This window comes from Sapajus apella, unplaced genomic scaffold (assembly GCF_009761245.1).
Source record: "Sapajus apella isolate SASKATOON/1434 unplaced genomic scaffold, GSC_monkey_1.0 scaffold1, whole genome shotgun sequence".
Lineage (NCBI taxonomy): Eukaryota > Metazoa > Chordata > Mammalia > Primates > Cebidae > Sapajus > Sapajus apella.
In genome coordinates this window covers 11079889-11105647 of record NW_022436941.1, presented here as the reverse complement: position 1 = coordinate 11105647, position 25759 = coordinate 11079889, and the positions used below count along the sequence as shown (strand labels likewise).

At 32.7% G+C, this 25759-nt stretch overlaps 1 protein-coding gene across 3 annotated transcripts in view; it reads left to right on the top strand.

Moving 5' to 3' along the window:
* The window catches only part of ADAMTS19 (ADAM metallopeptidase with thrombospondin type 1 motif 19), a 242712-nt gene that overhangs the window by 83493 nt on the left and 133460 nt on the right, over window positions 1–25759 (top strand). For all 3 annotated transcript variants that reach the window (XM_032261509.1, XM_032261570.1, XM_032261621.1), the window contains exon 8: window positions 25174–25279. In XM_032261509.1, coding sequence (XP_032117400.1) covers window positions 25174–25279 — 106 coding nt within the window. The remainder of the gene's footprint in view (window positions 1–25173; window positions 25280–25759) is intronic.

The following is a 25759-nucleotide window of genomic DNA, read 5'->3' as shown; positions in this document are numbered from 1 at the left end:
TATTTATAGATAAGGTAAACATATAATTTGTAATTCATACTAAGAAACTTTTAAAAGTTAAAAGAGACATAATTATGCTTAGACAAAAGCATAAGTTGGGTTGCCCTAGGCAAACTTGCCATATGGTCACTCTAATGTTGATGAACATGTTTGAGACATTTTAAAACATACTAAGAAGAATTTTAATAATACATTTTAAATTACTTATTTCAGAAATATTAGCCATCACAATTATTTCTATAATTTAGATATTTCATTATTTAATATTCCAATAATAATAATTAGACTTACTAGGAATAAACCTATGAGCATTTGCTACATGTATTACAAGCTGATTCTATACCATTTCTCTTAACTTTGTTTTCATTTAATCCAGATGGCCACAAAGTATTGGCTATTGGCACATTTTGATGGTCTGGGTCTCAGGTATATATTTGATATATAAAGAGTAATAACCTTCATCAGGTACTAAATTCTTATATCTGAAAGGCCTGGTAATATACTTTAAAGATAATATGAAATGTGTTACTCTACTTATCCATTTTCCTCAATCTTTATTGGTTCTTGCATTTCAAATGACCTTCTTTTCACTTCTCACTCTCTTATCATTTATTCAATTTTCTCCAATATTTTGAAACCCCTATTCTGTGCCCAAGATTGTGTTAGGTGCTAGGTCCTAGAAATAGAGTGATGTCTAAAATGATCCCATCTGCATACTCTCTTAAATATTTTCCTTTTTCCTACCCTTGTATTATTGTTGCCCAGATAACCCAAAAAGTTTACTATTTGTCTCCCTTTTATACTGAGCCAACTTTTTCTCTTTTACTATTATAGCTTCCAAGAATAAATGTATTGATACATATCTCTTAAACATAGTGAAGCCTTAGTATTTTCTTCCAAATCTGGATAGGAAGGGAAAAAGGGTCTGCCATCACATTTTAATGATGTTGGTTTGATCAGAAGGCTGTATTTTGAACTCAGTAGAAATTTTTCTTAGCATTTTTTAAGCAACAGTATTGATGAAAATTGACAAATCTATTTTTACCTTTTTGTTTAATCATTAGTTTGCTAATAATATTAATACAATCTATATTATTTTAAAGCAGATGTCTAGTAGATTAGTCCTATTATGGTATATAGAATATTATCAACTATTACATGGCAAAAATATAGAAACTGTATAACTCCATACAGGAGAAAATGCTTTTTTCCAATATTGCAGTGCTTTGGGACTTTAGTATGTAAATAATACAGTGATACACCAAAGTTGTCTGTGCATTTGCCAGGCCCTTCCCAATTCTGTCCTCTGAGTAGCTGGACAATGTAAATAACTCTAAAGAATGTTGAGATAATGGAAATGTTTGATTTGCATCACAGAAAAAAATACAATTCCCTAGGCAGTTTTCTTTGAATTATAAGATACTATTTTTGTTGTATTATTTTTATTTTTTTGCAGAGAAGTAACTATCTCTGTCTAGTTTCAGGTAAGCTGGAGTTTAACACTCCATCCTTCTCTTTCCCATTGAATGCAGCTATAAAACTTGAGAGTATTGAACACCTATTTGAGGATTTTTAAATGTAAAAGTAACAGGCTGATTGGGAAGAAGATATGAATTTGAAGTGCCGTGAACCCAGTGAGTTTATAATTTTTCTATCTTTTTGTATTCTCCATCTTGGATTCAACACAGCCCACACTTGTAAGTTGTCATTACGGCCTGTAGACAGAAAACACTAGAAGAAGCCTTCCCATTCTGGATTAAGGACCAGGAAGGGACCATGATGCTCAGACAAAGTAGGGGAAACACCTTCTTTAATATCTACATTCTCTTCTGCCTTAGCTCCCATCTTCTAAAATTGTAATGATAGTGGCAGCGGGGATAGTAACAGTGGCAGGAAGATGAGCCATAAAAATTTGGATAAATCCTCCACTCTGATCTGAATAGCTTTAAACCCATGTGGGTGGGGTAAACACCATTGCTTCTTGTCTCTTATCTTTCTGCTACTACTTGGAGCCAGACATAATTATGAGAAGTACACAGCAGAGATGGGTAACTAACTCCACGCTTTCTGAAAGCAGGACTGGAATGAGAGCTGCATGGAAGTAGAAGGTGCCAAAAAGAGCATGGAGAGGGAAGGGCTTAGGAAAGTGACCTTATAAAGCCATTTGCCAATTTGTGCTCAACCTTAAGCTTTGATATATGGGTATGACTCTAAAATTTCTTTGAGAACAGAGCTATTTGAATAGCAATGTAAAGGCTTTGAAAGTTGACAATGTAACCAAAATACACAGAAGCCTTGTAAGTTTGGAACTTACAGCCTGAACCAAAGGAGGCTGATTTTATGCTAAAAAAAAAAAAAAAAGAAAAATTAGCATTCTTCATAAGATTTAAATAAGTCTCCTAATGTTATAGGTAAAATGTCTAGAACACAATCCAAAATTATTTTACATATGAAAACATATGAAAATCTCAATTTGCATGGGAAAAGACTCATAACAGATGCCAATTCTGAGATGGCACAGATTTTGGAACTATCTTGCTAGATTAAAGCATTTATTATATGGATGCACTAACAAAGGCAAACATTTTTTTAAATGAGCAAATAAATAGAAAGAAAAAACAAATGGAACTTTTAGAATTAAGAAAATAATGATTGAAATAAAAATCTCTCTGGATAAGCTGAATAGCAGCATGGAACTGACTGAGAAAAGAGTCAGTTAACTCTAAGACAAATCAGAAGAAACTATCCAATTTGATAAATGGAGAGAAAAAAATATTGGGAAAACAATGCCAACAGAGCCTCAGGAACCAGTGATAAATACCACAGTCGTATTCATGGGCTCCAGGAAAAGAAAAATATGTGTATGACTGAAGACTTCTCACATTTGGAAAAAAATTTAAACCATCAGATTCAAGAATCTGAGCATCTACGAACAAGGAATGCACAGAGACATGCATAGCCAGAGACATCATAATGAAACTGCTAAAAGCTAAAGACAAACTAAAAATGGCACCGGAAAACAAACTGTTATTTATGGGGGAACAGTGATTCCAATTATAGCATATTTCTCATGACAAACCATGAAATCCAGAAGGAAGCAGCACACCATTTTAAAAGTACTAAAAGAAAGGATTGTCAACTTAGAATTCTATATTTTCAAAAAAATATTTTTCAGACATGAAGGTAAAATAAGGACATTATAAAATGAAGAAAAACTAAGAGAATTCATAGCCAAAATTGCTGCTTTAAAAGAACTGCCAAAGGAAGTAGTTGTAACAGAAGGAAAATGATACTTAAAGGAAACTTGGAACATCAGGAATGCAGAAAGTAGAAGAAATGGCAAATATCTTGATAAATAAAATAGACTCCCCCCAACCTCAGAATATTTTAAATAGGCTTGATATTTGAAAGCAAAAATTGTAATATTGTCTGATGGAGTCCGTAATGTATAGATTTAATGCATAAAACAACAAGAGTAATACATGAGGGGATAAAGGGACTTACATGTTGTTAATTAAGCTTTCAACATTCCATTTGAAATGGTAAAATACTGATTCTAACTAGACTTTGAAGGGTGAATATTATGTAATGTAAAACCTATAGGAAGCAACTGCTAATAATATATACAGAAGGATGAAACTAAAAATACAATAAATGCCCTGGGCTTAGTCACTCATGCCTGTAAACCCAGCATTTTGGGAGGCTGACGCTGGAGGATCATTTGAGGCCAGAAGTTTGAGACCAGCCTGGGTAACATAGTGAGACCTCGTTTCCACAAAAATAGTTTAAAAATTATCCAGGCATGGTAGTGTGTGCTTGTAGGCTCAACTACTCAGCGGGCCGAGTAGTTGGAAGGATTGCTGGAACCCAAGAGTTTGAGGTTACAATGAACTATGATCATACCATTGTACTCCATCCTGAGCAACAGAGTGAGACCTTGTCTCTTAAATAAATAATTAAATGAATCATTTCATTAAAAAAAATTTCAAAAGAATAAAGTCAGGAAAGGATAATGAAGGAAAGGGAAACAGTAAAAACGACCTCAACAAAAACCAAGTAATAAAATGTTAGGCACAAATTTTGACATTTCAATAATTACATTAAATATAAATAGTTTCAACACGCCAACTAAAAGGAGTTCATCAGAATGAATTAAAAATTCAAAGACCCCACCTTTGCTATCTGAAAGAAACTCTTCAACTATAATACATAGGTTAAGAGCAAAAGGATGAACAAGATACACTGTGGAAAAACTAGTAAAAAGTTAAAAAAAAAACAAAAACCCAAGTGACTATATTTATATAAGATGAAGTAGATTTCAGAACAAATAAAATTACCAAAAATTAGGAGGGACATTACATAATATTAGGAGATCAATTAACCAAAAAGATATAGTAGTCTAAATGTTTTAGCACTGAACAATAGAGCTTTAAAACTCATGAAATAAAAACTGACAGAACTAAAAGGAAAAATGGACAAATGCACAATTATATTTAAAACGTCAACACTCTTCTAAGTAATTGATAGAACCAGTAAAGAGGAACTTAACAATGATATAGAAAAATTGAAAACCACCAGTAGGTAACCTTTACACACTGCTCGACCCAACCATAGCAAAATATGCACACCTTTCAAATGACATGGAAATTTTTTCAAGGGGGAGGAAACATTTTCTAGCTTATAAAGCAAACCTTTACAAATTTAAAGGAATTAAACCACACAAAGTATGTTCCTGGGCAAAATGGAATTAAACCATAAATTAATCACAAAAAGATAGCCAGAAAATATTCTCTAAATGTTTGGAAAATAACAAATTCTCAATAATTTATGGGTCGAATGAAAAATTTCAAGGGAAATTACTAAGTATTTTGAACTGAGCAAAAGAAAACATACAAATTGGAGGATGCAGAAAAAAGCCATGCTTAGAGGGGAATGTATAGGATTAAATGTTTTTATTATAAAAGAGGAAAGATCTCAAATCAATAATCTAAGACTCTACTTTTAAAAAAACTGAAAAGGCAGGAAAAGCAAAATAAAACACACTCAGGTCAACCAGAAGGAAAGAAGTAGTAAAAATATAAGCATAAATCAGTAGGATAATTCTCCTATTAATTCGGATAATTTGCTTATTGATTCTCCTAAAGAATTCTCCTAAATCAGTTGTCTCTTTGGTTTATGCTCCTATTGACTTATGCTCCTGGGAAATCAAAATGGAACTGCAATAGCGAAAATCAGTGGAAACAAAAATTTTTTTGGAATTGCGAGTAAAATTTCAAACCTCTAGCAAGTATGACAAAGAAAAATAGAAAGTAGAAACGGTTTACTGATACCAGCGATGAAAGGGAAGATAACATTGTAGACTCCACGGACATTAAAATAATCATTCGGAAGAAATAAAAATATGAGTATCAGTTTGACAGTTTAGATTAAATGGATCAGATCATTGAAAACCACAAACTAACAAAACTTATGCAAAATGAAATGGACAATCAGAGTAGTCTTATAAATAACAAATATTAAAGAATTTGAATTTTTATTTTAAAACCACTCAAAAATAAAATCTCCAGCACCAAGATGTTTCAGTAGTAAATTAAAGAAAAAATTAAGTTATGAAGTTTTGTGGGTTAATTACAGAAGAAATAATACAAATTTTACATTATCTCTTTCAAAGAACAAATGTCAAGGATACATAGAATTACCCTAATATTAAAAACCAGATGTAGGTGACGGGGGGGATGGAGGCAGCAAACCACATTGCCATGTGTACCTATGCAAACAATCCTGCATGATCTGCACATGTACCCCAGAACCTAAAGTACAAAAAACAAAAAACAAAAAACTAAGGAGTACAAGAAACAAATGGGAAAAAAAAACCGTAAGGTTGTTATGTATAAAAACAAATATTGTAGTATAAACTACAATAAATATTGTAGTTTATACTACAATATTTATCACGAACCTAAAAACAAATATTAGCAAGTTGACTCCAGAAATATATGAATAACAGAAGATAATCAAGTGGAGCTTATTTCAGGAAATAAAGACTCATTCAATATTTGAAAATCAATACATGTATTCTAATAGATTGAAAGTCTAACAGGAATACATGTGACCATATCAACTGATGCAGAAAAAGCTTATGACAAAATTCACCATCTATTCATGATAAAAACTCCCAGAAACCTGTGAATAGGTAGAAACTGCTTTAACCTAATAAAGAGCATCTACTGAAAAGAAAAAAGGCAGTTGGTGTCACATTGAATGGTTGAAACAATGAATACTTTCTGACTTATACTGGAACAAGGCAAAACTGAACACTCCATCGCTGTTATAAAAAAAAATCCCAGATGTGCAATTAGGTAAGAAAAATAAATTAAAGTAATAACAAATATAAAGGAAGAAATAAAACTGTCTCTGCAGAAAAATTATTGTTTACATAGAAAATTTCAAGGCATGTATGAAAAACTCCTAAAACTAGGAAATGAGGTTAACAGAGTCACAAAATGTAAAATTAACCCACAAAAATGTAATATATTTTTATGTACTAGAATTGGATAGTCAGAAGCCAAAATTTTAAATATGTACATGTATATGTGTGTGCATACATGGGTGTTTATGTGTGTGTGTGTAAATATATGTACATGTATATAAACATTAGGACATGATATATATGTGTTTATGTGTGAGTGTGTATGTGTGTGTGTGTGTGTAATCAGAGCTCCAAAGTGAAAAAATGAAATATCTAGGTATAAATTTAACCAATCACATACAAAATCTTTATACTAAGATCTACAAAATGTCAATGAGAGCAATAAAAGAGCTAAATAAATGGAGAGAAATATAATGTTTATGGACTGGAAGACTGCATAGTATAGATGTACCACTTCTCAGATTGATCTATTTATTTAATATAATCCAAATAAAAATTTAAGTGCTTTTTTTGTAAATATAGACAAGATTATTCTAAAATTTATATGCAACTGAATAATCAAAACAATTTTAAAAAGAAAAATCGTTATGGAGAAATACTACTCATTATACCATTTATAAAACAAAGCTTTAGTAATCAAGACGGTGTGCTGTTGGCAAAATAAAACATATAAATCAATGGACCAAAATAGAGATTCTAGAAATAGATCCACATGAATAGGGCCAATTGATTTTCTACAAAGGTAAAAAGGCTATCCAATGAAAAATTTTATCTTTCCAAAAAATGGTGCTTAAAAAACTGAATATCAGTATGCAAAAGAATGACCATTATACAAAAGCTAATACAAAATAGATTATTAATCCAAATGTAAAATGCAAAAGTATAAAAACAGAAAACATAAGAAAATCTTGGGACCTTGGATTAGGCAAAAAGTTCTTTCATGTGACACCAAAAGCATGATCTGTGAAAGGAAAAATGATAAACTGGATTTCATCAATATTAAAACAACAACAAAAGTACTTTGTTCTGTTAAAGGATTAAAATACAAGTAATAGCCCAGGAGAAAATATTTGCAAGTTGCATATCCAAATTCTTAGACTTGTATACAGAATATATACATTACTCATCATTAAGATATAAAAAAATTCAACTCTCATACATTTTTGTTGGGAATGGAAAACTTCACAACCACTTTGGAAAATGGCTTGGCAGTTTCTCCTAAAAGTAAATATGTACTTACCATATGACCCAGCAATCACACCCCTGAGCATTTACTTAAGAAAAATGAAAACTTATATTCACCCAAAGCCTGATCACAAATGTTTATATCTGATCTATTCATAATTACCAAAATTTTGGAATAGTCCAAATGTTCTTCAACAGGTGAACAGATAAATAATCGATTGCACATCCATAATGAAATGCTATTCAGCAACGAAAGGAAATGAATGAGTGATCAGTCTAACTGCTTGAAAGAAGCTCAAAGCATTATGCTGAGTGAAAGAAGATAGTCTCAAAGGTTACTTACCATACAATTGTATTTACGTGTCATTTAAAAAAAAAAAAACAAACATAATGAACAGATCAGTGATTACTACTGATGAGGGACAGGGGAGGCTGTAAGTTTACAGGGATAGAACAAAGAAGTTTTGGGGTGTGATGGAAATGTTCTGTCCCCTCATTATTTTGGTCATTGCACAAATCAATAGAAGTGTTAAAAATCATAGGACAATACAATACAATAAAAAGAAAATGTTACTGTATATAAATTTAAAAATTAAAATTAGAACAAAATGAAAAAGAATAAGAAATGTTATGTGATTGCTAGATTTGCTATTAGTATTACAACTGTGTATTCCACAAAAGGTTTCTGCACGTTTTGCCCTTTCCAAAGGTATCTGATCTATGGGGCCTACGAGGGAGTACATATTGAAATTCATCCTAGACTTCACCTACCAAGCCCTTTTTCTAATCCTTTCATGAAATTGAGAAGCCTTTAAAAAATCCATCTTCCCAATTTCATACCTCTTTTTAATTGATATTAACATACTCATAACTGAAGCCTTTCTTAGGACCAATGTTTTTTCCAGATTTTAGTGAGTTTCTGTGTTAAAATATATTGTTTTAGAATTTCCAAGTGGAGAGCTATTTCTTTGTTCCTTCCTCTTTTTATTCCTTTTCCACATGTGACCAATTCTTCAGAACTTTAAATAATTTTTTTTGTTGTTTCTTAACCTACCATGCATCATACTTCAGTATATCTTTCTTATAACTTTCATTTCATTCATTCTCTCTCCCCCTTTAGATTTTAATCTCTTTGTGATCCAGGATCTTAATGCATGTCCGTCTCTTCAGCACATAGCATAGAGACCTGAGCATTCCAGATCTATATATTTCTGAATAGAAGTGAATTTCTGAAAAGAAAATATTTCCTGTGGTTCATAAGAAAAGCAAAGCTGAATGACCATGCTTAATTATTGGCTCTATTGTCTATTTTGTTAGGCACTGGCCAAAACATAAACAAAACACTTTATATTTCTATTTTAGCAATAGGAATAAAACTTGGATACATCATCAAAATTGGTTGTTCTTAAGATATTTCTCTTCTCAGGAGTTTTTACTGTTAACAATTGACTTTAATTAGGGCATTTTGCTTATATTAAAAATGTTTTGATGGTGCTATTAAACAATATATGAATATTAAAATATATTGAGACTGGCTGTGGTGGTTTATGCCTGTAATCCCAGCACTTTGGGAGGCCGAGGTGGGTGGATCACTAGGTCAAGAGATCGAGACCAGCCTGGCCAACATGGTGAAACCTTGTCTCTACTAAAAATACAAAAATTAGCTGGGCATGGTGGCATGCACCTGTAGTTCCAGCTACTCAGGAGGTTGAGGCAAGAGAATCATTTGAACACAGGAGGCAGAGGTTTCAGTGAGCCGAGATCATGCCACTGAACTCTAGCCTGGCGAAAGAGTGAGACTCCATCTTAAAATATCTATATCTGTCTACCTACATATGTAGATATATAGATAAATATATCTATATCTAAATATATCTACATATGTAGATAGATATATAGATACACATATCTACATATGTAGATATATATATATCTACATGTATCTACATATCTACATATGTAGATATATATATCTACATGTATCTACATATCTATCTATCTATCTATCTATCTATCTATCTATCTATCTATATTTCTACATATGTAGGTAGATAGATATAGATATATCTCCTTGGGAAATTGAGACCATTTGAATTTAGAAAACTCCCTGAAGTCCTCATATGTTTTTGAGTTGTTCAGATAAACTTTGGAAAGTGGCAGCTTTAGATTCATCACACATTTACCCAATATTGTCAGTGAACAATAATACTTGTTAAGGATCTAGTATGTACCACGGGTTTTAAAATATGCCACCTCCTTTAACCCTTGGAGAATTCGATGCAGTAAGAGATTGTTATTTCATTTTACAAATAAAGACAGCCACAGTTTATGTTTAATGTTTATCATGTTTCAGGCAGGCCAATATATTCTTGAAATATATATCTAAATTACTTAGTGTTCCTAAGACAAATCATCTCAATTGTACTATTGGGAAAACTGAATGTCAGAAAAGACAACTAACTTTTTCTTTTGAGGGCGGGTATTTTTTTTTCTTCATTTATTTCTTTTTATTCTATTTATTATTTATTTATTTTTGAGATGGAGTCTTGCTCTGTCACCCAGACTGGAGTGCAGTGGTGTGATCTTGGTTCACTGCAACCTCCACCTCCCGGGTTCAAGCTATTCTTCTGCCTCAGCCTCCCGAGTAGCTGGAACTATAGGCGTGTGCCACCACACTCCGCTAATTTTTTGTATCTTTAGTAGAGATGGGGTTTCACCATGTTGGCCAGGATGCAATCTGCTGACCTCGTGATCCACCTGCCTCGACCTCCCTATTTATTTCTTCTAAAAAAAACCAAACAGGATACATGTGCAGAACATGCCAGTTTGTTAGATAGGTATATGTGTGCCATAGTCGTTTGTGCACCTATTGACCCATCCTCTAAGTTCCATCCCCTCACCCCCAATGCCTCGACAGGCCCTGGTGTGTGCTGTTCCCCTCTCTATGACCATATGTTCTCAATGTTCTACTCCCACTTATGAGTGAAAACATGCAATGTTTGGTTTTCTGAAGAAATGACTAAATGACTTTTTTATAGTCACAGAGCTAAATATTGAGGCTGGGACTCAAACCCTACAGTATTTGACACAAGAGCATCAATTATTCTTTTAGGTTCTTTTTAAAAATAAAACACCTTTTTTGAGGCAAAATTGATTTACAAAAGCCTGTTTTGTTCATACAGTTTGATGAATTTGCACACATATATATAAAATCTTAAAATTTTATTCTTCTCATTTTACCTTCTTTATACTTAATGGAGAAAAGGGTAAAAGTCTATTATTTAAACTCTAATCAGAAATTTTTTTATGTATCAAATAATTCTTGAAAAAAATTTTAATGTGTTTACTATCACGATTTTCTTTATGTACAAACCTAAAAACTAATGTCTTAAAAATACATCTATAGTTTGAGTTACTTGACTTTAAATATTTTATTTAACAAATTACATCAAAAACTATATTAAACTTCATATCTTAAATAGTAATAGAGATTTAAGAGCTTCAGATATTTGTAGATATAATTATTTTGAAATTATATTCATTAGATTTCTGCAGTTTATAGATTACTTCAATAAAAATACTGACCACACTGAGTACAAAGCAAGTTGTGAAGAATAACAAAATGATTAAAAATTGGCGTGTTGTAAAAATATTGTGTCAAACTGTTTGGAAGTTTGAGTTCATTTGCAGTTATAAATGAATGTTCTCAATGCTTTTTCTAGTATACTAAAAAAGCAATTTATACAGCTTTTTGGTAGCAGGATATTTATAGATTTAATTGTCCCTATTTAATGCTTTCAGGATATGATTATGTTATAACATTATAAAAATGTGTTAGCCAGAATTCCTGATTTATGTGCAATCAGAACACTTTTAAATTTTTCCAGCTGTATCCTTAAACTTACCTCATGAAAATCTTTTAACTGTGATTCATCTTACCTATTTTTTAGAGTTTGTGACAGTTTGTTAATCTCTAAGGCAGATGAAATCATTAAACCTAAGTAACTTCTTTAGCTTGTGAGCAAAGTCATATAGAAAGCCTAAGAACTCTGACTTTTATCTTTCTTCTAATTAGCATAACAATTAGCATACAAATTTTCAGCTGTTTCTGTATAGGCTGTGCAGTAGTGTTCCCATTACAGATTTGCAAGAGTTAGGTGTGTCATCTACCATGTGTGACTTTTTGAATGTGCCACAAGCATTATATTTTCAGAGGTTCACTGAAATCTAAACTGAAAATTTCAGATGGTATATTTTATTATGATCTATTAAAACTGTAATAGTGTATATCAGAGTTTGGCTTAACTCAAACTCTCTAAGGATTTGAGGGTTTATCTTCTAAAACCATCTGATAATCTGCCCTTATATTTTCTGAACAGGGATAAGATGTGAATGTGAAGTAAAATAAATCTGGAAGCAGGAGCACAAAAGCTAACTGCAGACATAATTTTTTTTTTTAACATTCTTCCATATAAAAGCGATCCATCTCATCATCTTAATGTGGGGAGGAAGGGGGTGGGTGGATCTCAGGGGAGTAGTTTGTAAAAAAGCTTAAGGAAGTATAAAACAACAGCAGCAGAAACAAGCCCTGTTTTGGAATGTGCTCTTTACCATGACATCTTGCTCATTTCACAGAAGAACAGAATTTAGAAATTACCACTACCGCTCCTACATACCACTGTCCCTATGAACCTTGTTTCTTTCACTTTTTTCCTAAACATTTACTTGAATCATCTTTCATCTCCTTCCTCTTGTACCATATTAATATTTTATATAAAACTATTAAAGCTTGCCAAAGATTCAGACGTGGCCCATGTGTGTACATACGCCACTGACCTTGAATATCTCTGTCACTCTTTAGGATAACAAAATAGAATCAGTAATTCACTTTTATTTTCCTTTAGGAGCCCATTAAAAATATATCACACGTGCACACATGATTTAAAAATATATGTATTTCCATCTATACTTAATTTTGTTTCCGTACATGGAGCAAGGCAAAAAATTATACTAAATTAGGCAAAGAAAATGTAGCATTTAGCTTTGACAGTGTATTAAATCTTTCATCTAAGTTTCTATCTCACTGATTTCCAAGAAAATCAAAATTTAAACTTGTCAATTTATGTTATTTTCCCTCTAGTTTAAATGGCTTTATTCTTTTCCTTCCTTCTTTCTTTCTTTTAGTTAAATAACCATTTTTTCTACATAGCCCCTCCTAACCTCTCATCTGGTGCTCTCCAAGTAGCTGGGAGGGGAACTGTGTGTAGGTCAGCAATCACAGGTTCTTTCACTATTCTCTGAAACCTTTTTGGTCTTTGCACTTTTGCAGTAAATTCCCTTACTTCAGGGCAACCAGAGCACACTGTTGGATTTGGTGGCCAACCATGCAGTTGGTAAGTGTAACTCAAACATATTGGCTCACCTACCTATTCAATTCATCTACACCACACTTTTGTTTCAAAATTATACTTTAAGTGCTGGGGTACATGTGCAGAACATACAAATTTGTTACATAGTTACACACATGCCGTGCCATGGTGGTTTGCTGCATCAATCACCCTGTCATCTGTATTAGGTATTTCTCCTAATGCTATCCGTCCCCTAGCCCTTCACCTCCCAACAGGCCCCAGAGTGTGATGTTCCCCTCCCTGTGTCCATGTGTTCTCATTGTTCAGCTCCCACTTATGAGTGAGAACATGCATATAGCATACTTTTTATCTTTCCCCTGAAGCTTACCCTACTAGCTTGTACTGCTGAAGACACTGCTGAGCTTCAGGCCATCATCTATAGGTTCCCTGTGTTAAACTGCCCACCACTCTGACTTATGTGGCAGTCAGAGTCAATGTGAGCTCGAGAATAACTCAGCCCTTCTCTCCACCTAATTACTCAGTATTTTCACTGCTTTTCTGCTTGAGCTATCCTATATTGACATGAAATAGAGTTACAAAAGTATTCGCTAATACTAATTCCTCCTCATCTGCCATCAGAGAGAAGCCTTTGAAGGACTAGAAAGACATCTGCTACACGGAAATACCAGAGGGATGCATATTAATACATTTTCAAATTTGTTATAGCTACGCTGTACAAAACATATCTGGACTCATAATTTATTCATCTAAATATTTTTCAAGTTCCCACTAAGAATTCCAGAAACTGTTTTACACATTGGGAATTAACATATTATTTCCTGTCATTGTGGTGCTTAAATTCTGATGAAGATAGTGAATATAGATATTAAATTATTAGTTGGTATATTAAAAGATAAAACTGATATTAAAAAAAATAGCCCATATACATAAGGGATAATCTAAGAGTTCGAGGGGAGAAGGAAATTTATAATTTTAAGTAGAGTGATCCAGAAATATCTCACTGAAGAAAATGACAAGTGATATATGCATGAAGGTGTGATGATGATCTGGAGGATACATCTAAAGAAAGAATGTTTCAGGCAGAGTAAAAGCCAGTCAGCAGGTCCTAAAGTGGAAGGATACTTGTCACATTTGAGAAATGACCAAAAGAAAGCAAAGGTAGCTGGAATAGAATGAATAAACAATCACGGGAGATTTCAGATTTTGTATTTCTTTTTGACTTCTTTGATAAATTGTAAAATTTATTTATATATGTTTGTTATATTGTCTTGATATTGTTAAGAATTGTAGAGATGTTTCCTTATTTGTTTTGATGCTGATAACTTGTATTTATCTCTCTTTTATCCTTAATAGCTTAACCAGGGAATTATTCATCTTTTTTTGCCAATTTTCTTATACTTTTATAGTTCATTTATTTTCCTCTTTTTTACTTCCTTTTATATTTTTAAGCTTTGATAGGCTTTTTTTCATTAGCCCTCTGAAGGAATTTAACTATTGATTTTCAATCTTTTTCTTTTTTAAATTATACTTTAAGTTCTGGGTTACATGTGCAGAATCTGCAGGTTTGTTACATAGGTATACACGTGCCATGATGGTTTGCTGCACCTATCAATCCATCATCTACATTAGATATTTCTTCTAATGCTATCCTTCCCCTAACCCCCAACTCCTTGATAGGCCCCCGTGTGTGATGTTGCCCTCCCTGTGTTTTGTTATATTCTTCTTGTTGCTTACCAAGCTTTTAAATTTTTTATAGACTATTTTTAGAGCAGTTTTAGATTCACAGCAAAACTGAGTGTAAGGTACAGAGATTTCTCTTATACCCCCAATCCCCACATATACATAGCCTCCCGTTATCAATATTCACCACTAGAGTGGTAGATTATTTTTTTAAATTGATGATCTTACACCACACATTACTATCACCCAAAGTCCAAAGTATTTATTAGAATTCACTCTTGGTATTTAAAATTCTGTGGGTTTGTACAAATGCATAACAGTATCCACTATTATAGTATCATATACAGTACCTTCTCTGCCCTAAAAAATCTTCTGTGTTCCACCTATTTATTCATTCCTCCCTTCTTAATCCATGACATCCACTGATCTTTTTACTTTTGCCATAATTTTGCCTTTTCCAGAATGTTAGATAGTTGAAACCGTACAATAGGTAGGCTTACAGACTAGCTTCTATCACTTAGTAATGTGTATTTAAGATTCCTCCATCTCTTTCCATGGCTTGATAGCTCATTTCATTTTAGCATTGAATGATGTTCTGTTGGATGGAGATACCAGCTTATGAATCCATTCACCTTTCAAAGTTTTGGCCATTACAAATAAAGCTGCTATAAACATCCATATGCAGGATTTTGTGTGAAAGTAAATTTTCAGCTGCTTTGGGTAAACACTAACTAGTGTGATGGTGGATCATATGGTAAGAGTATGTTTAATTTTGTAAGAAATTGCCAAACTGTCTTTCAAAGTGGCTGTACCATTTTGCTTTCCAACAGCAATGAATGATGGCTCCTGATGCTCCACATTCTCTTCAGCATGGGGTGTTATCTGTGTTTTGGATTTGGACCTTATTGAGCTTTATTTATTCTGTGTATTGCCTTACAAGTTTTGAAATAAATTTAATCATTAATTCTCAGATAAATATCCTATTTTGTTGTCTGTTTCCTCAAAATTAAAATAATGCAACACCTATAATTGTGTCTCACATGTATATCATGTTCCTTTAAAAACATTTTCTAATCATTTTCTTCTCTATTGCTGGAATTTGGGTATTTTAAATTAACTAATCTATCCAGCAAACTAGTTCTCTTTCCTCCTCTGTTTAATCTGCAGTTAAATCATCTATTGAGATCATAATCTACTGAGATAATAATCTCAAATACTGTGATTTTAAAATCAAAAATGTCTGTTTGATTTTTTTATAAATCCCAATTCTCTGAGAGTTTCTGCCTCTTATATCAGTTTTGTCTAACTTTTCCTCAATGTTCCTTAACATATTAATCCCAATTATTTTAAAATCCCATCTGCTAACTGCAGTATTTGGTCACTCCTTGGTGACAGTTTATTGTTGACATGTGGTCAAATTGACCTGCTCATCATGCAAGCCTGGTATTTTTTCAATCAATGATTAATGTTTAAAAATCTCTGCAGCAATGGAGGTTTCAGATGATGATATTATTATATAGGATAAATTATTTAGTCTTTCTTGGTAGACAGTATGGGAACTAATGATCCTAATTTGGGACTGTATTGTGTCACAAGTCCACGTGGAGATTCTGTTTGGCTATTCAGAGATTTGGGATTTTGCTATTTAAAATACCATTCCATGCCAGTTTTAGAATATGGCAATTTTCTTGAAGGAGAATACTCTATGGCTTCTCAAGTCTCCAGTTTTGTTACTTCAACTTATGCGTCCACCAAAGTCTCCAGCCTTTTATGGACAATAAAATCCAGTGCTGGTTGGCCCCTCCCACCCCCATTTGTTTTTCTTTTTTCTTCTGCAATTGTCCTCTTCTGGATTAAGTCCAGCTTCTCATTCTCTGGTTCTTGCTGAAAATCAGCAAACCACCAGGGAAAAAGTGGCGTTAGTGATTCAGCTCACCTTTGAGAGTTTCCCCTATTTTTAGGATTTAAAAGCTTCTATTCTTTTTGTTTCTATGGTTCACTGATGCCTTTACAAATACTATTTTCTGTTTTATATAGCCTTCCTAGTTGTTCCCGACAGGAATATTGGACCACTATGAACTACTCTACACTGTGCACCACTGGCTTTGTTATGTAATGAATGGATACATTTATTTCTAAAATATTTATTATCTCCACTGTAGTTTCTCTTCTTTTATCCATAAGTTATTTCAAATTCTGTTTCAAAATATCCACTTATTAGGAGGAAGAAGAGAGGGAGGAATTGGAAGAGTAACTATCTTTGTGTTGATTTCTAATTTTATTGCAGTGCAGTTAGAGAATATTACCTCTGTGACATTGTTCTTTGTGTATGTAGTGCTGTTTGGTGGCATTGGCAACTTTAGAAAAGAATTTATGTTTGAACATGATATGTATCTTCTAATTGTTAAAGAGTATGTGTGTGTGTGTGTGTGTGTGTGTAAGAGAGAGAAAAAATTATATAAAACTTTTTAGATGGAATATTTAGATTTCTTCATTTTCATCTAATTGAATCTATCAATTATTGAAAGATCAATTATTGATACTAGTTTAGAATTCTCTATTTTAATTTTATCATTAGTTTGAGATGAATTTACGATATACAAATATATTAAATATTTTCAAATACTTCTTATAATTATATAATTATTGCCTTTATGCATAATATTTTTACTTCAGGGTATTTTATAAAATATTAATATTGTGAACCAACTCTTTGGGAGTTATTTGGCTTGATGATTCTTTTTTGTTGTATTCATGTTTTTATTATTAAACTTTACATGTGTTCTTTATGGCCAGATATATAGGAATTTTATTAAGCCTAATCCAGTAAGTTTTTAAAGTAAGTTCCTTTTCACCTAATTTGACTACTAACATATTTTACTTTATTTCTGCTTTCATTTTACCAGATAATTTCTCTCTAGTTGTTTTCTGTTTTACTTCTATTGCAATGATTACATTTTTCTAATTTGTTTTGCCTTCTATTATTTTGCTAGTTATTAATTATAGTTCTTTATTTCAGTAGTTACTCATTTTGAAAAGTACATATTCTCATATTAACATAGTCTAAAATGGGTTATCATTTCTCTTCTGAGTCTGTACAATAGTAGAGTTCTTTAGATTAATTCATGTGTTATCTAATTTTATGGTATTGAATTCACTGTATTAGTTCCTTCATTGCATAAATCTCACACACCTCAAAACTCAGATATTATTATTACTGTCACTGTTATTTCATTGAGAATGTTTATGAAGATTTTCATGCCAGTTTTCTTGTATTCACCCCTTGTTTCTATGTTCAGCTTCCTTTTTTCTGCAGCACTTTTTTTTACTAGTTCCTTCACTGAGGGTCTTTTCCAGATTAGTGCTTATTGTAAGAGATAACATTTAAATTTTCATTTATACATTTGTGTACTTATTTATACATTATAATTACATATGTTATCCAAACATATAATAGATATGTATACAAGTATACTACGATTGTGTACATTATACATTTGTGTATGTACTTGAACAACTTTTATCACGTATCAGTGAAAGTTTTCTCAAAAAACTGTTTATTACACCAATAATTGTATATGAAGTACCGTGATGAAGTGTTTTCTTTCTCTAATTGACAAAAAGATATATTTGGGTTGTGGTGGCACAGTGAATGTGAACTTCAAACTTGCTCTATTTAAGTTAAATATTTATTTCATCATTATTTTTCTCTAGTTTTTATATCTGTGGTCTCTTTCTTCACAGGAAACCATTTCTTTACTTGGTTTGTAATTATGATTTGTGAGCTCATATTCAGTGAAGCATGTTTCCCCTCTGAGAATTTCATGCTTGCTGAGGTGATAAAGTATCTCATCATGGTCATATTTCATTGGTTATCACAGGACAGGCAAATATCCACATAATGGGATCAACTTTTATGTTACATATATGGCTTAGTATTTCTTAAGCTTCATACTGATGCTCCTGTGCTCAGGGTAGCTTTGGGTTTTTATTTCTAGCATACTCAGATTTTTTAAGCCAAGCTTTCTTGTTTTTTCCTGCACTGGCAGATTCCTAAGGTTATTTTCAAATGCTTGACAGTAATTAACAACAGCACTTTCAGGCTTTTTGGTTTATGCATGAATCTCTGTTCCCTACTCACCAGTGCCTGTACCCACAGACATTTTGAAACCACACATTTATTTAAGAAGTTATAGATCTTATCTGATACTCAGGCAGTGGCAGCATCAACTCATGATTTTCTCTCTCCAGATTTGAATTTCTTAAACTTTAACTTTGCACTTGGGAATTATCTTTTTTATTTCAACCTCAGCTATACATTCAAAAAAATGTATATTACCTATAATTTGTCATCTCTCTAAGTTTTTAGCAAAAAGGGATTCAGTCTATCATGATGCTAGCATGCATAAACAATATTTTAAGATTTATACAATATTCTGTCTTATTTGATCAGATGTTTATTATAGCTTTTATTGTGCTCCTTTCTCTTTCTAGATCAGTTTTCTCTTAGTATTTATAAAAACTGCCTAAGTGTTTTAAATTACTTAAACATTTAAGAAAATCTGGAAGCCTTTTAAAAAAATCTGTCTTTTAAAATAGAAATCAGCTACACTGATACCAAACTTATAACTTCCATAAGGGTGCTTTTACATTCCTACATCACCTTCTTGTATTTTAATGAAACAGACAGATTATTAGCCAACTAGTGAGACAACTTAGATTCAAAAACACATTCAAAAACCTATTTGAATTTAATCATGTAAATGGGTTTCATATTATCTGGGTACTATTCGTACATCATTCCAACTTTTTTTCTAATTAGTAATAAAACGAATTTTGGTTCTTCACAATTGCACTTTTATTGCATTGTATCACATTATAAGTTAGTCTTTGTTTCAGATAATTTCACCTTTGCAGTTCCTTTAACACACCCATGACTGGGGAGATCCTGAATACAGTGTTGATGCAGAGATGTGCTACATGGCTGGCACACTTAAAAACCCTACGACATCACCTCTGTGAGTGACATTAACTCTCATAAGCATCTGCTTGCCCTTTCCCCTGTTTAGTCCTTTGTTCAGGAACTCCCCCAACTCCCATTGCCTGTCCCTGGCTAACCCTTGCCTGTCCCTGGCTAACCCTTGCCTACTCAGGGATATCACTAAGTTGTTACCCTCTCTCAAAGCTTTTTGTGCTTAGATTTTTCTCTACCATATTTCCCTTTTTTTATTCTCCTGTAATATCTTATGTACATCTTTATGTGTTAATGAACAGATTTTAAAATGAGCATTTTAAAATCACACTCTTTTTTTTGGATACAGTCTTGCTCTGTCACCCAGGCTGGAGTGCAGTGGTGCAATCACAGCTCACTACAACCTTCACCTCCCAGATTCAAGCAATTCGCCTGCCTCAGCCTCCTGAGTAGCTGGAACTAAGGGTGCACACCACTATACCCAATTAATTTTTGTATTTTTAGTAGAGATGGGTTTTCACCATGTTGGCCAGGGTGGTCTCAAACTCCTGATGTCTGCTGATCCAACTGCCTCGGCCTCCGAGGTGCTAGGATCTTCGGAGGCTGAGGGTGCTAGGATTACAGCTGCTAGGATTACAATCCTCCAAAGTGCTAGGATTACAGGCATGAGCCACCATGCCCAGCCAAAATCATACTCTTAAAGTCATATGCCTCATCATTGCACCTTTACTGCTTGTCATGTATTTCCTTTTTTGTTCCATTAGGCCTCAAATAATAGTAAGAGCCATAGAGTACAGTCATAGGATCAGTATTTTACCTAGAGCTGTGCCAGGAATTTGTACCAAGAATGCCTGGATTTTGAACTCAGGTAGCCTAGCTAGTGCTTAAAAACACTACTTCTGGAGCCCAAAGACTTAGTTTTGTTGGAATGCATCCATCTCATCACATAAAAACTGTGATTTCTCCATTAGTTCCATTACTGGAAAATGCATCCCGTAGGGTTTTAGGAGTCTCTTATCTTATGAGGTGTGTCACAGGATGTGTTTTGTTTTCTGATGAGAGGTTCAGTTGACTTCTTGTACATGACTTGACTCATTTTTAGGTGAGAAATTAGAAGGTTGTTTTTGTTTGCTTTGTATTTCCAGGATTTTTTGTATTAAAACAGTGCTTTGAGCTGGCAGTGGCACATGCCTGTAATCCCAGCACTTTGGGAGGCTGAGGCGGGTGGATCATTTGAGGTCAGGAGTTCGAAACCAGCCTGGCCAACATGGCGAAATCCTGTCTCTACTAAAAATACAAGAAAAGTAGCCAGGCATGATGGCGGGTGTCTGTAATCCCAATTATTTGGGAAGCTAAGGCAGGAGAATCGCTTGAACCTGGGAGGCAGAGGTTGCAGTGAGCCGAGATCACGTCACTGGATTCCAGCCTAAGCAACAGAGCAGGACTCTGTCTCAAAAAAATTGTGCTTTGAAAAGGGTCTGTATTACATCTACCTTTAAATAACACCTGTGTTAAATCCTTTGCCCCTTAACCCCATCTCTTATTATAATAACAAACATGTGGGTCCTTGAACTGAACAGCTAGGCTTTTAAACAGAATAATGTAAGTCATTTAAATTAGTGTGGTTACAATCATTCTCCATAACTTTCAAATCAAAGAAAAATTCCTTAGTGTTTCAAATCTAAGAACAATGGAACTTAAATTTATCGGAGTCTCAAATGAAGATTCTGACTTTACACTTTGGTAAAATAAAAATAGGAGGAGATGGCCATTTTAAGCTTTCTTTTGGGCCATTTTTGGTCTTACAGACCACACCCTAGTCTATAAGAGGTTCTACTAATTACCATTCAAATTTCGAAGACATGATTATCATATTTATGAGACTTTACTTTTCTCATGATAAAACTGTATCTTTTTGTTCATATGAATATGTGATGGCATGATGTTTTTGATACATAGTTGTAATCATACCTGTGTAAATATGCACTAATCATTTTTGAATATTTTATATTATTTTGTATATATCTACATTTTATTGCATAAACATGTCATTATATTATAAACTGTTGCCTGTATCATCATATTTTTTTGCATGACCACATGATAGTTATTGATTTCCTATAACCTGGTGATTATGGGTTTCTATCGTCTCGAGTTCCAAGAGAGGCCATTGTTCCCTCTTTCTCTTACCCTGTATCATAGGGCTGGAACAAGGAGGAAACAAAGATTGTATACTTGTCACATTCCTTCTGCTCCCCACTGCTGTTTCTAAACCCAAATCTCTCTGATCTTGAAGTTTTTGAGCTTTAGCAATTTAAAGCTGTGATAAATCTTGATTCTAACCCACATTTCTTATGGATGTTGGTCACCTCCCACTGTCCCAAGTTCTTTCTGATCATGTGCAATTTCATGTTTATATTATTGGTTCACCCAACACTATTTAATAATTATTGATCTCAACCTAGATGACCTCTACCTGCACCTGTCTTTACTCTTGTGACAATACCTAGTCATGTCTTAGAACTTTCTCTCTGAAATCTTAAATCCCTAATGCTCACTCCCTGATTGCAGTCTCCAGTACTTTTTCGTAAAATGTCTGCTCTTTTCATCATTGATGATTCTATTCTCTTCACCACTGTATTCTTTTCTCCAAATTATCAGGCTCCCTCTAATCTTACTTCTTTACTCATCCCCCATAGATCCATATAAGTGTTATGCCTTCTTTCACTTTCAACTTTACTGACAACTTTTATACCTTGTGATCTTTACACCTGATCTACAAAACCACAACCTAAGTTGAATCTAAATTTACTCTTGTTTCAGCCACCAGGTTGAATATCACTCAGCTGAGTACTATGTTAGTGCTATTCCAAACTCATGCACTCCTCAGCTGAAGCAACATATTTTCTGACTCATTTACATTAAGCACTCCTATAGAACTTATTCAGCTCTTTCATATTTCCCTAAGTGGCTATTCCAATCCTTTTATTCTTTTCCAAAAATTACTATTCAACTTCCATTCACCTTTGACCCATATATCAAATCATGTTTTCTTCTTTTTCACTCAGACATACAATGATATCGGAAAGTATTTTCCTTAAATTAATAAAATATTCCATGAATACCTACAGAAAATATCATATGCAACTGTGAAACTGTAAATATTTCTATTAAACTCAGAAGGAAAAACAAGGAGCTTAGTGTTGCCCATATATTTCAATAGTATGTTGAAAATCCTAGTCAATGCAAATATGGTAAGACATTAGAAAAAATAAAAATTACAAACAAGTGGCAGTACCATTTTTATGTGGGGAAAGTATGACATTAGAATGAATACTGGAGAAGACATGTAAAAATCATTAAAGTGACTGAATTTTATATGTCCTAGTCCATGTGACAAACATGTAAATGACATGATAACGCATATTAGCTGAGTTTAAATCTGAACAAGGTGGTGGGACTCTTTTAGCTGTGGTGAAAGAAGTGGCAAAATATATGGGAATCTTAAGGGCAAATTTGTACTGATCAAAGATAGCAGCATGCTAATTATAGTGAATTTAATTTAGTATTTGGGGGAACATTTAATCTCTTATTATTTTATTTCCAAATGCTATAACTTTCAATACTCTATTTAGAGTAAATTTTTTTATCCTCCCTTTTTCTTATCTTTTATGTTTAAATCAAATTTTAAAAAGTTTTTATTTCATTTGTTGCTTAATAGAACTGTAATAGATAAAGGAATATGATTTTCTCCTTCTCCCCTCCTCTTCTCCTTTCCCAGTCCCTTTCTGTCCCTATCTTTATCTTTCTGTCCTACTTTGTCTTGATTTAACCTTGAAGTAATTTATCTTAGTAAGCCAAATGAAGTAACTGAGCTTATCATCTGTCTGTTCATCAATCCATCCATCCATCTACTTACCCGTTCATTAAGAAGTCATTTCCTCTATTTGTAGATAAATTTCTATAAAATCTATTTTAATTTATAAAGATATAAAAAACTACATCCATAAGTGTATTTCATCTTTTTGCTGTTTCTTCATGTAGTTATATTTCTAAAAATAATATGTTTATACTACCTTTTGCTTAAAGATTATTACATCTCTACTTTCCTGATAGGCTTGTGAATAACAGGCCTTGACATTGTGCTTGAAGATTTAAATGAGTTGTTGAGAACGTCAGGTATACTTTCAGCTAATCTCCGTTTTCAACCCACCTACAATGCTTCTCCCTAGACCATGTGTGCCTCAGTCTTGAGCCTTTCTGGAGTTCCACCCCATGCAGAAATTCTCTTCTCATCAAAAATCTTCCTCTTGTCATTTAGGCTGTAGCTTTCACTAGATCTGTTCTTATTCTTCATGAATCTTCTAACTTGCCCAACATGGGCATGATGATTTATTCTTTTAAAATTGTATTAAAATAATTTATTTACATTATTTCTTACCATTATATTTTGTTTCTGGAGAGAGAAAAAAAGTCACAGGCAGTCAATTGACCATCTTTAATTAGCATAAGCTCTGTATTAAATTTTTTTCAGAAACAAAATAAACCTCCAGCAGATGGATTCAAAGGTGAAATTAAATCCACATTCCATCATATTTAGTAATTATGTGGTCTTTGGTAAATCAGAACTTCCTAGGCCTAAATATCTTCATCTATAAAAGGAGTTCAAAATTTAATTTATAAGGATATGGGAAATAGAGAACATACAATGTATCAAAAATAATTGATATAATAATTTTTGTTATTTAAAAATAATATGAAAACTTACAGTTGGTAGGTTACAATTTATTTTCTGAAATGATCATTATTCAAGTATATGTCTTAATTTGTAAAATGGGACATAAATATTTGACTACAGAATATCAAGGAGTTTAAATATTATCATTTTTGCTGATAATTTTCAAAAGATCAAATTATCTTGCTAAAATTTTTACTTTAAGCAATATTTCAGTATCATATACTATGCAACATACCATTTAGCAAAGAAATTTTCAAATTAAACCTTTTTAATATTTCAAATATGATATAGGTCTATGCCATATTAGTTAAAATAGTGTTTCATGAATAGAATTTAACAATTGTATTTATCCAAAATATAAATTCAAGTTCAAGACTGCCTTATATGTAGTTTATTTTGCATTGTTTTTCTGAAACTATGTTCTTCACAGTAATTGACTATATTTAAAATAATCATTGCTATTTTATTTACATTTTCTAAGTTGTAACTGTTCATTTGTCTTACATGATGATGAAATTGGTATTTATAACATATATTCTTATATTATTCATTTTGAGAATTTGATAATTGGTAAAATAATTTTAGCTAAAATATGAAATTGAAAAGGATATGAGCAGTTTTTTGCCTGGCTTATACATAAACGCTTGCCCCTAAAATTTCATGTATTAGGGCTAGATTTCACAGATTAATATCGACATTTTAGTTGAGACAACTGTCATTTTCAACCTGCTGCTAATAACTAGTATAAACATTTGCATATTCATTCAGACATATAATAATTAATGTTTGTGTTTTTTAGGTATAGCTTACTTGAGTGGAATGTGTAGCGAAAAGAGAAAATGTATTATTGCTGAAGACAATGGCCTGAATCTTGCTTTTACGATTGCTCATGAAATGGGTCACAAGTAAGTAAAAATCATGACTATGTTAAATATGTTAGCATATAACTTTGTAATTCAAGTTATTGAATTACATGGATAACTTCTGATTTTTTCTTTGGGCTTCAAGTTTTTGAAAAACTAGGGAGACAAGAAGGGGTGAAGACCGACTACATTTAAAGAATATCTTTTGAGTGTTGCAGCTATTCCTGCTTCTTTGAAAAAAATCTTAATACATTATTAAAATCTCCATCAAGACAGTCATTACATAGTGCATGATTGATCTCACTACACATTTTTAAATGATACAAATGTTTCTATAATCATAAGACTACAAAGCTATAAACTTTCAAACATTCACTCAGTACAAATGAAAGTAATTCCAGCTTATGGTAGTACCTATATTCATTATTACCAGGCGCAAGTAAAGGAATTAATCCATGTGATTTAGATGTAATGTACTTGAAAGAGAATGAAATTATACATATAATTAACATGTATTGAATA